The sequence below is a fragment of the Rhynchophorus ferrugineus genome, unplaced genomic scaffold (assembly GCF_030347505.1).
Source record: "Rhynchophorus ferrugineus isolate W39M unplaced genomic scaffold, kcgeb_rfMv2 rfM5, whole genome shotgun sequence".
Taxonomy (NCBI): domain Eukaryota; kingdom Metazoa; phylum Arthropoda; class Insecta; order Coleoptera; family Curculionidae; genus Rhynchophorus; species Rhynchophorus ferrugineus.
In genome coordinates this window covers 8,427,799-8,445,225 of record NW_027472584.1, presented here as the reverse complement: position 1 = coordinate 8,445,225, position 17,427 = coordinate 8,427,799, and the positions used below count along the sequence as shown (strand labels likewise).

At 29.2% G+C, this 17,427-nt stretch overlaps 1 protein-coding gene across 1 annotated transcript in view; it reads left to right on the top strand.

Annotated features, from left to right (window-relative positions):
* Positions 1–17,427, top strand: part of Ino80 (chromatin-remodeling ATPase INO80) — a 49,485-nt gene that overhangs the window by 17,447 nt on the left and 14,611 nt on the right. The window contains exons 12-16 of the mRNA XM_076406223.1: positions 6,069–6,227; positions 6,289–6,391; positions 6,496–6,569; positions 6,633–6,795; positions 7,992–8,159. Of these exons, the coding sequence (XP_076262338.1) occupies positions 6,069–6,227; positions 6,289–6,391; positions 6,496–6,569; positions 6,633–6,795; positions 7,992–8,159 (667 nt within the window). The remainder of the gene's footprint in view (positions 1–6,068; positions 6,228–6,288; positions 6,392–6,495; positions 6,570–6,632; positions 6,796–7,991; positions 8,160–17,427) is intronic.

Genomic DNA, 17,427 nt, shown 5'->3' with positions numbered 1-17,427 from the left:
TTACTATATGCACTTGGTTGATTCTGGATTTGTGATTTTGATAAGTGGTTTAGCACGTTTTAATAGTAGTTTCTCAAATAATTTGGATATCGCAGGTAGTAGCGAGATAGGCGGGTAAGATCCGATTTGTTGGTGTAACAGAAATGCGATCAAATATTTTTGAAATATAAGATTGTTTGTATATTTGTAAATAGGTCGTTTCCCAACTGTTTCAGACCCATATCAGGTGAGGGTACCAAAAATTGAATTAATTAATGTATGGTCTCAAAATACAAAGCATTCTTTCAATCTGACTAGATTCTAAAAAATATATCATACTTTTAAAAAAAAAATCTCATTCTTGATGAAAAAAGGACAAAACTAATAATAAACAAAACTGTTAATATTTTCTGTGTTTTTTAGTTATCCTGGACAAGGTTTTCGATATTTCTGTTTAGTTATTATGATTAAAATTAGATTTATTATACACAAACTGATTTTTGATTATTAATTGATGAACACATACCCCATCGTCGTCATTATTATTTCAGTACTGTTATTTCTAACATATATATAATTTGATGATGATTCTGAGTCATAATCTATTGTTGTTTTGCTTTTTGAGGTTATTGCGCTTTAACAGAACCTCCGAATTGTTTTAGATTATTACGGAATATGTGCCAACTTATTTGGATTGCTATCAAAATTGTTTGAAGATAAAACAATATACCGTTATGTAAATATACATTTTTTAGTTGTTTTAAATATTGGGGATTAATGAAAATATTAGGTGTGTATAATTTAATATTTACAGATTTTTTTGTTTTTTATGATTTACCCTCTTGAAACTATTCAAATATCAAATTTTAATTTTAAATATGATTTTAAGGCCGGAAACATTTTCTCATGTATTTAATTGTTTTCTGTTTATTCTGATAATTTTTATACAAAACATTGTAATTTTTAATTTTTTTTAAAGAACCTTGAAATTGAATTACCATCTTAATGATATCAGTGACTAATTATTTTTTTTATTGTATCTGTGTCAATGAACTTTTTAATTTACCCTTGTAAGTAAAATATAATTACGCCGGTCCCATTTGAGAATAGACGTTAATTAACAAAACCATAAAATTCAACAACGTATTTGAAATTAAGGCACCCATTAATGTTGGGTTTGAAAATAATTAGTAAGTTTTGCGTCTGTTCTATCGGAAAGAAGAAAACCTAAGCCCAGCAAGACAGGTGATTAATTTCTGTAGTGAGTCATTTTATTTTCTGTTAAACGTAAGTCCGTTTCCGAAAATTCATTGCGAACAATTCTGTTCCGGTTTGCTGGTCCGGAAGGAGCAACTCAGCTGTGTTAGATAAGACCGTTTTAAGAACTTTCCGTCTTGACGCAGGATTAATGCCGCCCAATAAAAGAAAAAAGGGAAAATAGGGACTTATCGGGTTCAATTTCACCAGATACAAGGACATTTCTAATAGTTCTGGCGTTTATAACAGTCACTTAATATTCCACACCATTTAGTTTCTCGATTCATTACTTATAGTGGCTTCTTGTATCGAATTTGAAAATGTTCTTTTAATTTCTTTGGTTTTCTTTGTAATCAATTGATGACGTCGTATTAAACGTCGTTTAGAATTTATTTTGGGCTATGTTTGTGATTCGGAACGCGTGAAAATCCAGAGACAACGTTGTAAAGTAGACTCAAAGTATTTTTGTGTTTTCAAAGATGCGCATTTGCAGTATTTTGGTTTTACTGTAGTAAACTTGTAACGCGTTCAGAACAAAGCTGTACAAGTGGTCACTGGGTGAAAATATATACTTTTCAATTTCTGTGAGAACACCAATGTAGATGATTGCTATTTTTGATCGATGAATGTCGTCGGTATAAATGTAAAAAATAGCACGGTATAAATATTCTGACATCTCAGTTCCACGTATGGATCAAGTGCAAAAAATTCCTTAAGAATTTCGTCTTCATCGCCGGTGAGCATTGAAAGCGATTCCGTTATGGAAAAAATAATTTAATTTATGAATGAATATTTGTCAGGTTTATAAGCATGTAGTCGACAGTTTGTTGCAAAATGATTACAAGATTGGAGTTCGAATGTCTCTCAAAATACATTTTCTGCATTCATATCCTGACATGAGCGATGAGAACGGAGAGCAGCTAAACCAATATATAGCGAAAATCGAAAGATTATATTGAGGATTTTGGAACGAAGACATGAGGTTACTTTTGGACTCTAAATCAGTTCAACCTCTGTTCATTTCTGATTTGTACTTTTTAATTCGATATTTCGAAAACTAGAACCTATTTTAAAAAAACGGGGTTCTGATTTGGTTCCAGCCCCTAATTTACCAGTTTTAATTTATTAGCAGCTTTCGGTTGTTCAGGTCCAAAACCGTATTTACTTGTGTAATTTACTTCTACTTCATGGATTTTATGACAGTATTAATTTTTTAAGAATGCGCCTTTATGCGAAACTGTATTTTTTCTCTAAAAGATATGACTCTAGCCATTGACAATAGTTTCGCGGCAATAATTTTCTCATCTTGTGGATTAGTTCTAAATGCTATTACCCTATCAAATGCTTGTGAGTTTTCAATAAAAGCTGTTACTTTACGCAGTTGGTTTGTTGAATGTTGATTTCAAAATTCAAACTGAAATATGGTATTTTTAAGTGATTTAAAACGTTTTAATAGATAGGGTAGTATATTGGACGACTCTATACTGTTGATATCCCAACAACAGAAGAAACAATACTTGGAACACTTGCTTCAGCCTAAGGTTATAGAAAAAGTACAACTGGCAATCAACAAGTTTATGAAAAGAAATGCAATCAAGTAATTTTGAAATATAAGATCGTTTGACCACATATTGGAACACCAATTTAATTAATCGAATCTTTCCTCTTAATTCCTCCTTGTTCCTTCGTTTATCTTCTGTTTCTTTGTAATTTTTGACAAACCAAATCCTAAATTCAGTTGTACTAGATAATTAATTACCTCCTAACCAGCTAGCCTAACTAATATTGGTTTTCCACGATATGATTTTTCGAAATGTTAGAATAACCAGGAGCAATATTTAGCCAATAAGTTGGATGTTGAAACAATTAATACCTTAATTCACTATTTTTATAGCTGTGTGAAAATATACGTTATTTATCATAGATGGGAAATTATTTTCGGGTCTTTTTCCATGAATTTTTGCAATTAATTAGTACAAAATAATCTGAGTTTATTATTTTATCAGTTGCTACATCTCTTGTTACATTAAAACACTCATTTAATATCACTTTTTAGCATCTTGTTTTGCTATTGCATCTATTCTATATCCGGGCCTTGGTCTACGCAGATCATTGTATTATAGTGTTCGATGATTTATTTTTGTTGTTAGCTTGATTATGACAGACAACATTTTATAATAGTTTGGGGAAGAGTTGTTTTTTTTCATGTTTTTGTAAAATCATAATGTCGCCGCTGTAGAACTTCACTAAGATTTCTGGGAGAAACACGGAACTACTTCATTTTTGCAAGCATCTTATAAAGCCTGTTTTACACCATTAAAATAGTTTCGATTGGGAGCAGATATTAAATTAATTATTTGGCTAGGTTCGAACAGCTCATGACGAACAATTCTTTCCTAATCCCACTAAACACTCAAAAGCAGTATCTTCTTTGGCATCAATACGGGCTTTACAATCATTTTTGAAAATTCTCTGCTTAGATTACAATCTTTTTCATTCATTACTATCGTATGTGATACACTTTTCATCATCTGTAATAAAATGTTTTAAAATTGGCTTTTGGGAAAATTTCCAAATGCTATCACAGGCTATTAATTTTTTTACTATTAATATGGACTACTGCGCTTCTTTTGTTATTCAGTCTTATGAAATTTTGGCAACGAAAACGAGCAAACCAATTATGATCCAAAGAATACAATATTTTATAACGAAAAATAATTTATTAGCTTTGCTGTGTTTTATTTACTTTTGAACTTATAATTAATTAAGGGAACCGTACTATTTGACTTGAGAATTTTCTGAACAGTACTAGTAAAGATGGATATATGTAACAAAAGGTTATCACGAAATCTATATTGTTGATAGTTATGAATTAAAAAAATATTTATATGAGAATATTCTTCAAGATTACAATTAATTTACGATTAAGATAATTAGCAATTAACGTAACGGTCATCATTATTTGACGATTGGCAAAAAGGAAATTTCACACGGTCACCTCACGTACTGCCGTATTAAAATTCAATATATTCTCAGAATATTACCGCTTAACATATTCAGAAGCTTATGCTTCCCTGATTTATATTGTGAGCACGTTACAATGTTATAACTTAGTAACATAGTTAGCTGGAAAAACATTTCCTTATAATAATTACGGTAGCAGCGTGGGTACTAATAAATTCTTGCAAAAGTCAGATCAGAAATATTTGATTCATATGGAACTTAATCATGAATTATTTTATATAACTTAAAAATTATTATTTAAACTTTTCTATATATTTTATATACCTGAAATAATATTTGTTTTGATGTTATTTTTATTATTGTTGTAATTATGATTTAAAATACATTTTTAAATAACGTATTACTTGTACGTATTGATTTTGATCAGCAATATCTAATGAAAATGCGTATCAATATAAGGTATCACTGTAAACAGCTGTTAAATTTCGTGGTTTTGCCACTTAATCATTGAAAGCTCAAAATTGCATTTTCCACATTCATTACTTTTGTTGTTTGATTTGATGAAATCTGCTGCGGAAACTCATCAAACACTTTTAGAAGCTTATGGCCATGCTTCTCCGTCATATCCCAATTGTCGGTTTTGGTTTCAACGATTTAAAAGTGATGATTTAATGTCAATGACAAAGAACGGCCTGGATGATCTATATTTTGGTCATATACATTTTAGATTTATTTGAGACATTATGTACGACATATTGATACATTATTGGAGGAAAATGTATCTCAAACTTTCAAATGGCAACCACACGATTTGATTGAAAATGTAATTTCGAACCGTCCACATTGATACAAAAGCGCAATATTCATGTCGGTAAAGTATTCTGGTGAGATCAACAAAGTGTAGTGTATTATGAAGCTGGTAAGACGGGATGAAACGGTTACTGCAGATGTTTACAGATGTTAATTGAACAAGTTGACCGGTGTATTGTTGCAAAAAGGATCAGCAACAATGAATAAGAGACGCAAAGTCTTATAGTATGGCGAAAATTATACACTGTTGTAGCTCGAATGGGAAATTAGCGCACTCACCATATTCACCAGACATAGCGCCTTCTGATGACCACTTGTTCAGATCAATGCAACGTGGCTTGGCTGCCGCACGACTTTGAAATGAGCGAAAATTCATGGATGATTGGGTCTCTGTCAAAGATTCTTTTTTTCGACACGGCATAGAGAAAGAATGTGGGAAAAATTCGTAAAAAATGATCGAATATATGTTGATTAATATATTTTGTAGCAATTTCTCAGTAAATTCCTTTCCTTTTTAAAGTGAAACATGTCGAGAATACATGCTAGCACCTAATAATTCCAAACGAACCTTGGTGCATTTGGGTTTATTCTTGTTTTTGTGTGTGTGTAAAACAGTTGTTACTGATTAAATACTCACATCATTCAATTAAATCAATGGTATATTTGAACAACATTGAATTTTCTGACATTACATCAAAAGCACTACATACTGCTGATATCTTATTTTCTAAATTTATCAGATTTGCGTTTAAAGATCTTTGTATCGTATTTACTGGATTAGGTATTTTTTTATATACATATTGGGTGTTACATAACTGGCATTTGTCTTGGCTTATTGTTTGGATATGAATTCCTCAGTTTTTTCTCATTACATTGCCTATATTTCCTGCTGATTTGCCTTTTTTTCGCAAAGGTCATTCACAACGAAATGACAAGTATAATTTTCAAAGAAAGAACGATGAGGCTTTACTCTGATCAGTTACATCAAATCTTTGATAAATCACTCATATCAAATGTATATAATTTATATTCGTATATATAATAAATTTATTTTTTAGGTAATATTTTATGATAGTGATTGGAATCCCACAGTGGATCAACAAGCTATGGATCGTGCTCATAGATTGGGTCAGACTAAACAGGTAACCGTGTATAGGTTGATATGTAAAGGTTCAATTGAAGAGAGGATACTTCAAAGAGCGAGGGAAAAGAGTGAGGTAACTAATTGTTTTGCGTGGTAATCAGTAATAGACATAAACAAACATTTCATCCCTTTAGATCCAAAAACTGGTTATAAGCGGTGGAAACTTTAAACCCGACACTCTTAAGCCTAAAGAAGTCGTTTCACTTCTATTGGATGATGATGAATTGGTACAGAAATGTGAGTTTATTTATTTTTATATTTTTCAACATAGTTATATGCTACTGGCATTTAATTCATTAATATATATTTTGGATTTATTAATGGATCAATATTTTTTAAAGATCATCTAAAAGTAGAAAACAAACCAAGCATCGAGGAAATAAAAGAAGATAAAAAGCGAAAACTTGCTTTCAAGGTAAGATATTGTTATCTCTAAGATTTTAAATATTACGTAAAAGTTTCTATGTCTAATTTCCAGACTATACCAGCAGCGGATGCTAAAAGGGCAAGGTTAGATTCTTCTGTTGGTAATAATGAACCAAACGAGGAACAACTACATAGTCCTGTAAGCGAAATTGATCCAGATGGTCAAACCGAAGAGCCTGACGTTGTTAACGATGATGATTCTCCAATTACAAACAGTGAGTAGTTTTTTATTAGTGTAAAATGATTGTTATGCATCATCATCATCAATTCCATAGATAGTAATCTATCGATAACAATATTAAGTAATGTGCACAGTTAATTAAATAATATAAATCCATCTTGTTAACCAAGTATGTTTAATTTTGGTTTTATTATTCTGTTAGTTTTAAATATTTCTGATTTTTCTGAAATGGCATGGAAAACGATTGAACAATGAGAAATTAGCAATTTATAACAATAATATCTATAACAATAAGTGTATCCACATTTTTAGTTCATAATTGCTTAAAATTCATTGTCTATCATTTTCCAAAAATGTAAAAACATTTTCTAATTGTGCTTTATTTTATATTCAAAGACCTTATACCAAACTGTGAATTTGCGAAACATATTTATTGCACAATTTCATTAGAACATGGAAAACAATTGAACAATGAGAGAATAGCAATATTATAAGTATTTAGACATTTTTAGTTCATAATTACTAATGATGAAGTACATTTTCATATTATTAGGACTTTGAATGATTTATGGTTATGTTTAAAAGATAATATTTTCATCTGTTTGCAATGGTAGCAGTGTATTTATAAGCAAGCTTAAAATTCATTATCTATCATTTTCCCAAAGTTAATTTAGTTTCCTTATTCATTTTATTGTGTTAAATGGTCTTGTTGCAAACTTCGTATTTGCAAAGATATTTACTACCCTATTTCATTTAGTAATTATTTTTGAGAGTGACGTTGACTTGGTACTGTTTAAAACAACAAGCAGAAATTAGTGGTATAGAAAATGTGCTGCTTTTATCAACTAACAATGTTTCCTATGTTCAATTTTAACATTTCTATCATTGCTCATTGAGCAGTGATTCACTTAAATGCCACTTAAATGTCACTTTATCGACAGAAAAAAAGCCGTTTTAAGCAACAGAAACATAATATTGTGATTTTTCAATATGTGATCCCTTGTACACCTTCCATTTCATTTAGATTATTTTTTTAACGCCCGAAAACAGGTGAAATCTTTGATAAGCTTCAAATAACATATTTCAGAAAAAGGCCATGTACAATACTTTTAATGATACGTCCTTATAAATAATTAAAGCACTAATTGAAAGAACAGCAAGAACTTTTTCAAGACCTTAGTACAAAAATATGCATTCCTTCATTGATTTATATTGATCTGTTTGTTTCAGAATACACTGTATATAACGTATATGGTTCTGCTGTCCGACCTAGACCGGCTGGCCGAGGTCAAACGAGAAGAGGAAGACCAAGAGGATCAAGGTCGAGGACGGGGGTTAGTTTAGGAAGAACCACAAGTGGACTCAACAATGGGCCAACCTTTACGCCTGGACTGAGTGGTAAGTTAAATTTTAATTTGATTTTACCGAGTAATTTTGCATTTACAGTTTCGTTGAACTTTAACTTATGAAAATGGCGATTCTAAAACAGGATGTTGTAACACACATTTATAATGTCAAGTGATTCATTTCTAGATTATTTGAACGTTTAATTTCTGTTCTCTCTAAACCACCTGTTAAGATTTTTTCGTCTAGAACTAGTTGATTTTACTATTTGCCAACTATTACAACACATTTTTTTTTCTTCATATAGCATCTTTGTTATTTTACCACATTTTCTATTATTCAGTTTGAATATAGATTTTTCTATAATATTTTTAAATTATTTAATTCAATTTCAAATATTATAATAAATTAATTAAATACAATACCACTGAAATTGAAATACAGAAACATTTTGTTTTGTTCTATTGTATTGTCTCTATTAATGAAATTGCGAAATATGAATGTAAACAACTTTTAAATAACCTAACCTAGATGATAAATTTGATGGTTTTAATATTTATCGACATAAAATAACAGTTTTACATTTATTAGTATGGAGTTATTCAATGTATACAGACACTAATCGTGGAATGCTCAAAATTGCATTTTTGGCATTCATTCGATAAACATTTTTGGAAACTTACTTTGATGCTGCTTCATCATATTCCAATTCTCAGTTTTTGTTTCAACGATTTGAAAGCAGTAATTTTGATGTCATTAGTCGATAGTTTGCGAACGGATGTAAAATATTGAATAGGTGCGAGAAATAGATCGATGATTGAATTGCTTTCGATATGGTATCACAAATGTTGCCATAAAGATGAGAAAAAGTGGCGAAATGCTGAAATATACTTTGATTAATGTAGCTAAGATGAAAAAAATTATTATAATATATGCAAGCATCATGGTAACAATAGTACATTTTAAAACCCAGTAGCATTGTTAATATGGATAAAAATTTGTACAAGTCAGAGTGTAATATCTAACACGAAATAATCAGCTTTGCCTTGTCAGTATACTGATTGCCTAACGCAAGATGAAGAGATTTTTATATGAATTTTAATTAAAAAAAACTGTTTTTCTATATTACTACCAAATATTTCTGTTTAGGAATATTTTAAAAGTATTTATTATGTTAACTGTTTTTTTTAACTAATCCGATTTTATGTATTTCATATTTTCAATTAAATATTATTAATATTTTCGCTAATAATTTACTAACAATTCAATTTAAATTTAAGATTTTTTAAATTATTCTTTTACTTGAAATTTAATTTATTATTATTTTAATTATATTTTACCTTCATGCTCATTATATTTCATTTCATATCATTATAGGTCATCAATATTAAATAACTTTACAATAATTATTATTTTATTAGATTATCTTTTTCCATATATCTTATTAGATTAATAGAAATATTAATTTCACTTTAAACGTTTGTTTAAAAGTTGTACAAAAGTTATTCCAGTTTTATTAGTGCTATTTCGAGACAATTTTCGAGAATGTTTGTTTTTGTCTGCATCGAAGAATGGGGTCATTTAAACTCCCATTGAACTTGAAGTGGTTTTTAAATTTTCAGATGACGTTAAAATGATTTTCTTGTATTAGGAGTTTGAGTAAGCACTCGCTATATATATATTTTATAAATTAATGCTTTGTTTAAAGAATAGTTTTAACAGATCTAGAACAGATCTATGGTTAGAAATTTGTCTGCTTTTTCTGTCGATTTTTTTATTTTAAAATAAGTAATATTCCTCACAAGTACTCTTTTAGTAATGAACATTTACTCTAGGTTATAATATATAAGTTATAAATTAAATATGGTTACCAATGTAACTATCAGTTGTAATAATTACATATTACTTATTGGGATTTTTTTTCACATTTGGCTTTTTATTGATTGGTTATATTCGAATATAAATATGAGAACATATTTTATTTCGAATATATATTTCTTTAAGGGGTTATACTACTTTAGCTGTTCGAATAAACTTTTATTTTTAGAATTTTTTCTCGAAAACTACTCAAATGGAATTTTGTATCTTTTATTTTTTATATAAATTTAAGGAACAATAATAAAAATGGAAAATTATTCACGTAAACTAGAGCGAATTATGTTCACTATCTGGGACAAATATGTTTAATTTTAATTGTATTTTCTGTGGAAGTAGTGTAGTTTTTAGAAATTGACAGAAGTTGAGACTTGAGACACACTTGAGAGTTATGTAATATTTGAATTATTGCTAGCGAAATGTTTTCATTCTTTGGAGGATCTTTTTATGTGTATCTCTTAAAATGTATCCATTTTGAGGAAGAATATGTCTGAGGTGAGAGCTCTAAGGAATCTAGCTCGTATGTGAACGCTTAAAGAAAGACGAATAATTTTTAAGATGGGTGATTGTATGATGTAGCCTGGAGATGTATATGTGTTGGCCATTTTCTTTTCGTCGAACTAAAATGTCTAAGAAAGAAAACTCGTTTATTTTTGGGCCTCCTTATGGAGAAATGGATGTTTGGATGTTGAGCATTTAAGTGAATCAGAAATTGGTTGAGTGTTTCAGTTCCATGGTCCCAAAGGGCAAAGGCGTTCTCCACATGTTTAAACCAAGTAGAAGGTGTTAGTGCGATGTTGACTGGTTCCTTGTTTACAAAATGTTCCATGAAAGTGTTTACTATAATAGGAGATACGAGTAACATATCGTAACGCTAAAGGTTTGTTCATAGAGATTTTCTTGGAATTAAAAACATGATATGAATATGGTTGATGAAAGTCAGTTATGAGAAGGGAAAGATTGCTTTATGTTTTTTTTCTAATTTTTTAATTATTTCTCATTGATGGTGACTTAAGTTGTCAGAAGTTTGATATTTCGGTAAAAAACTACTCTAAATTACATAAAAGTATTTTAAAAGCTCTATTACCTCCACATACAGTTTCTTTGAGAACCCGTGGTTAAATCTTCAAGTCAATCTGATGAAAATTGAGAGATCTATAGTTAAATTTGAAATAGGTATTTTCGAGAAAAATGTGTTTAAAAGTTTTAAAATCTATTACTATATAAAACAGTCAAATTGTAGGCTTAACAGTGTTTTTACCTTTATTCTGCTGCCCCAGCATCGTATAGCTGTCGTATTTTCTTCCTCAGCCTCTTTTTTGAGCCACATAAAATGTTCCTGAGCTTTTTTCCAATGATACGATGCTGGGCAGCTGCAACTCGACTTTGATTGACTTCCATGTTATTATTATGTAATTCCTTGAGCTGAAATGTGCTCATCACATCCCATAGACCTTGGAAACCATCATTGTCTGATAGTATAATCCCTTAAAATCCATGGAGTCTATTTTAGTGATAATAAGACTACTGTTTTATATATTTTTTTTACAGATGAAGACTTAAAATGTATTATTGAAACAGAAAATTACTTAGAGTATTTTAGAAAAACCTATTCGTGCAATGATTTTGAAGAGTGTATATGAACTTGTTGGACAAGGAAACCATTGCAAAAATCGAAAAGAGCAATGAATATTTTTGTGTGTTTTGGTTGATGAAAAACGGTGATGTGATAATTAGGTTACCAATGCAAAGCTCTGTTTTAATACAACATGATATGAAACAGCTTCTTAAAAAGATGCATATGTTTCCACTATCTATGCCAAAAATAAAATATAGGTCCCGAAATACATCCGGGTTCCCTGAAAGCCGGTCTGTGTTTTTTTCGGCCTATTTTTTGTAGGCAAATCAGGGGCCATACTGCGAGTATGTACCTGCGCAAAAAACTGCCACCTTTCTCGAACCACCTTTGAATAGATTTCCTAAAGGATATCCGCCAGATGTGGGGGAAGAGTTGCCGCCCTCTATCCCGATTTGGGTTTTCGACTGAACTCATTTTAATAATTGATAACATGCTTTCTGTGCTTCTTTTAATTTCCTAAATTACTCGTTCAGGTGTAGCTTCTTTTTGATATTTTAAACATTACTTATGTTTAATTTTTTAAAAGAAGCTCTTTAATATTTTTATTAATAATACCGTTTTTATATATTTTAAAATTATAACCATATTTCATTCCATTCCATGTTTTCTTAAATTAAATATCGATATTTGAAATAAATCATTAATATCCATTCCATTAATATCTATAAATGACAGTATTTCTGGTGATTTTTGTGGCTTCTTCCCCCATTTTAACGGTGTCATTTTCAGTATTATTTTTATAATATTTTAATTTTTTATATTTTACTACTGTTTTTTATATATATATTTTTTTGAGATTATATATTATGTTATTCTATAAAAGCTTTAACTATGTTTGTGTATGTTTATAGTTTTAAGTTGTATATGTTCCTGTTTTTTTATGTACGCATAATCATGTTTTAGAACATTTTACCGTTGATTTTTACTAGTTTTTTAAAATTTTATTTACAATTTTTGTTTAATCCAGCTTGCCAGCTCTAATTTGCAGTTTATTAACAAAAATTTTATTTTTGTTCTTATTATTAGCTATATGTGATAGATACGATATTAATGATATGTGATGTTTCTGGTGATTATTGCAGTTTTTTTTTCATATATTTCATTCGCTTTTCCATATTTTTTATTCAAATGTTATAGTTAACAAATTATTCTTATAAGTGTAATATCAACTCTGCAATAAATCATCAGTATTTAAATTTTGATGACTGATGCCTTGATTTTGATATATTATATATATTTTAAGATTTTTTTCGTTTTATTTCTGTGTATATTAATTTTTTATTTGGGCAGTTTATTTTGCGTATTTATAATAATATTGGGTTATTACTGACTATTATTAGTCGTTTTCAGATTTTGAAATCTGGAAATTCAATTTACAGGATTATTGCTTTATTAGTAGGTGCTACTATTTTTTTATTTGTGTTTTTTTTCTATTTGTTTAGGTCTTTTGGTTATCCAATCTTAGGTTGTTTTTTAATTTAATTGTTTATTTCTTTTTGTTCTAGTTTGCAACGAAAATTATATTTATGTTTTTGTCCTCGCGAAGCTTATTTTTTAATACTGTTTCATTAAAATTGATAAATATTTATTATTATCGATATTAAATGATATTGATAATATTTGTTTATTACGACTTTTTAGCCCATTTTAAGTGTTATTAATGTAATTTAAATTTTATTTCGTATTTAGCTTTTTATTTTCCAACGTTACTGTTTTTAATCTTCATATTTAAGAGAAGGATCAATTCAAGACATTTTTATCAATATTGGTGAGAATTATTTTATTCTATTTTACAGGGTTTTTTGGTTATTTTATTCATTATTGCGTTTTTATTGATATTTCGTTTTTTTTCAAGTTTGCAATAAAAACTATAGTTATATTTTTGTTGTCGTGAGGCTTAAATTTATTAATGTTTTAATATTTTGATGCCATTCCACTATTTTGGTGATAATGATAATAATCACCAAAACGGCTTTTTCGGCCTTTTTAAACAACTGTCTTTATTATTTATACAAGAGTAAGATTAATTTTTATAATGTTTGACTGAAACTGGTGTTCTTTATAAGACTCTTCATTTTTAATTTTAAAAAAATGAAATGAATCGATAAAACTTTTTCTATTTGTATTAGTTTTGTTTATTTTATTGTTAATTTTGAATGTTACTCTGAGCCTGTTTTATCAACAAAAATATAGTAGATTTGTTTATTTATTGTTGTGAAACTTAAGACATTATTATTAATATTTTGAAGCATCATCATATCTAGTGATTATTAAGATTTTTTTTGTTTAGTACATTTTCAAATGTATACTAATTTAATTTATTATACTGCTGACGGAAGGGAAAAACTTTCTAAAATGTTCTTTGATTTCCGGTTTCCACTCTTAATTTTGATTACCTGCTTCACACAGTTATCGCAGTTTCGTTATACTTTGACTTATTATTTTTATTGTTATTGTTATTCTAAAACGGGATTTTGTAACATACATTTATAATAACAAGTCATTCTTTTTTGAATTATTTGAACTTGAATTACATTAATTTTTTAAAACTTATTATTATTACTGAATCTCCTTAATAGTAGGCAGGTTTACCTTATTTATTTATTTTTTGTAGTGTTTTATTTTATTGATAAGTTTGCGAATAATGACATTTATAACGTAGTATTAGGACACTGGCAGATGTTCAGTCAGTTCACAGTTTATCACTATAGGTTGTAGTTTTCGGACTGTTTGCTTAGTAACATTGCTTTAGTAACAATTACGTCATTCTTGTTGTTATTGTCGCGAATCTTACGTTTTTGTTGATATTATGGTGCTAGTCCCTTCAATATGGGTAAATAAGGTTATTTCTGATTATTATTGACTACAAAGTTTTTTATTTATACATTCTTGCTGACTGACATTTTTTTACAATAACTTAAAACTAGGTATATATTGATGAGAAGTCATTGTTGTATAAACGTTTTGCCTGTACAACTTGCTTGTATAACTTGTACTATGAATTGAAATTTATTTCCAATTAATATTTTCTTTTATTTTTATTGCTTTTCTTTTTGATATACCCTTTGCAACTGTTGTTATATGAGATGATAAAATTACTGATTGTTATTAGTGTATCTGTAGTTTTTTATATGTGAATAATTCACCATTCACTGATGTACTCTCAATAATGTCTGTGTCCATTTATTTATATTATTGTACTACCATCAGTAAATATAATGCTGATATTTTCCATTTGTGGTATATCGCCTATGTAAAGTAGGTAAAGAAATGGCACTAATGCAATGGCTTGTGGCGAACTTGCTTTAATTTCTTTGCTTCTGGCTTAGGGATTTCTGGCTTCATCTGGTTTGATTTGCGGATGAGCCCTTTCTTTTTCTCGTTCATCCTTCATGCCCAAGTGTGTCAAAGACCTGGACATTTTTATCTTTTTGGTATATAATATCTTAGCCACTAGCTGCAGCAGTGAAATGGTCTATAGGATGTCTATTTTACTTCATTTGATGGTTTTCCAGATTTAGTAGTCATAATAATTTCAGCCATCTTCTGAATATCTGGGTCATATTTTGGTCGAAATGTTGCATTAATCAATATGGCAAGATTTTACAGCACTTAAATCACAGCTTGTTACTTTTTTTTGGGTTGGTGCTAGTTTTGATTAGTTTTTTTTTGTGTGACTAGTTTAGTCGTCTAATAGTAAATTATGTGTAAATTTACTTTTATGTGATTTGAAGCGAAAATGCTTGTAGTGCAATATATCAAGCTCTTTTTAAATTATTATATTTTAATTTATTTATTATTTTTATAATACTGTTAATGATAGGGGCTTTTATATGGTTGTTTTATTAGAACTAATCTTTTTTGCCTTATGTATTTCTTGTATGGAAGCTTCATCGACGTCATTTAAATTTCATCTATTGATATTATTTGTATTTATTGCATGCCTGACGGAAAATCAAAATTTCTGTTTTATTCTCGAACCTCAACAGTTTATTATTTTTCTGTCACTTGCGATATCCGTTTCACCGTATTCAAATTTTTATTACCTGCCCCAGCATTCCCATGGACCCTGGTTACATCTGATGAGTTCAATAGATATAATCTTACGTTCGGTGTTTATTTCTTCTATTGTGTGGTTTGCCTTTTTGGTTTCGTACATTGATCAATATTTGCGGATTATTTTTAACTTTCGCAATCTCGCATCTGCCAAACATAATACGGGCAAAAAGTATCCTTCGTTTTATATCGCCCTTAACACCTGGTTCAGTTAAATCAGATATTATTATTGGGACTTTTTGGGTTGTCTTAAATGAACAGCATGCAGTATTAACGCATAAAGTTGAGGAAGATATATAATTGTAATATATATTTTAATGTGTTAATTTTAAATATTTTATAGCTTCCCCTTTTACAACATGTTCATTACTTCAATGTCCATATTATTATTAATCTAATTTTTTAAGTTTTAATGATTAATACATTATTTTCTTTCAACTAATTAACTTATAGGTAATTTTTATTAATTTATTTTAAATGTTTGTTATTGGTTAAAAAATTTTAGATACGCAAATGTCTTTTTTCTTATCGAATTAATTTCATTTGAATGTTTGAATATTATTTATTATAACAATCTAGTAAAATAATACTAATAAGCTATTTGTTTTTATCCCATTTTGCTACGATTTTAAAATTACAAATTACTTATTCAACTCTACTACTTTGGGCCTAACATCTATGTCACTGTTTTAATGTATACTGAGTTTTACTTATAACTTCGCCGAATTAGATCAAACGGTTTTACTCTTTTTAATATTCATCTCTTAATCTTCAAGCCATCATTATCTAGGGACTGGAACACCTCAACATTGATGTGATCGACAGTTTCTACCTTCAGTTACTTATGTAGATTGTCATTACGAATGTATCATGCAGTATCAATCAACAGTACCTCGCGGTACCTTGTTTTGGAATCTTTGTATAATATTTTTAGCACTTTGGCTGATACAACCTTAAAGTTGAACACCATAAGTCCACGCTGGTTTCAAGACTTGTTGATAAAGCAAAAGCTTATTATGTGCTGACATCGCTGAATATCTACCCAATAACCAGTACATTTTTTATACTCAGCTTAGGTTCACAGTTCACATTGTTATGAGTATGGCTTTCGCCTGAGTTTAACATGAAGCCCAGCTTCCATTCTCATTTTTTTTGTCATATGCGTTTGCAGTATCGGGTCCTTTTTAGTTTCTGGTAGCTCTCCACAGCGAATATTTAGCACCAGCATTATTAGCAAGTCCACCCAGAAATTCACTCATGGTGTAATTTTTTAATTGTTTAATTTTAAGTTAAGTTTTAAGTTTAAGTTTATTGAACTTAGTTTTATTTTTCTCAGTTCGGGAATAATACCACTTCGCCCTCGCTGTGATATTAATTTATTTAGAGTAGTTATTACTGTTTAGTTTGTTTCTGATTTCTGGGGTATTTTGCCTGTTTATATATAGTATTGCATTGCTGTATATTTGCCTAATAATGAAAGTGCTGTTCAGCTAGACAGAAAAGGCAATATCTCGTGGATATGACGGCTGGGGTATGATTTTATGTTAGTTTTTATTATATGTAAGTATTCAGCAACTTTTAGCAGCGGTTAGGAAGTTTTTGTAGCTGCGATAAAAATTTCATTTACACTTCAGAGAAAAAGGTAAATAATGATTGAATGCTCAATGTTTTGACGTGAATACATTTTTACAGTTAGCTTTTCAAAATTTATTGATTAAAAAATTGGGGGAGGAATTACAAGGAAAAAGGTTA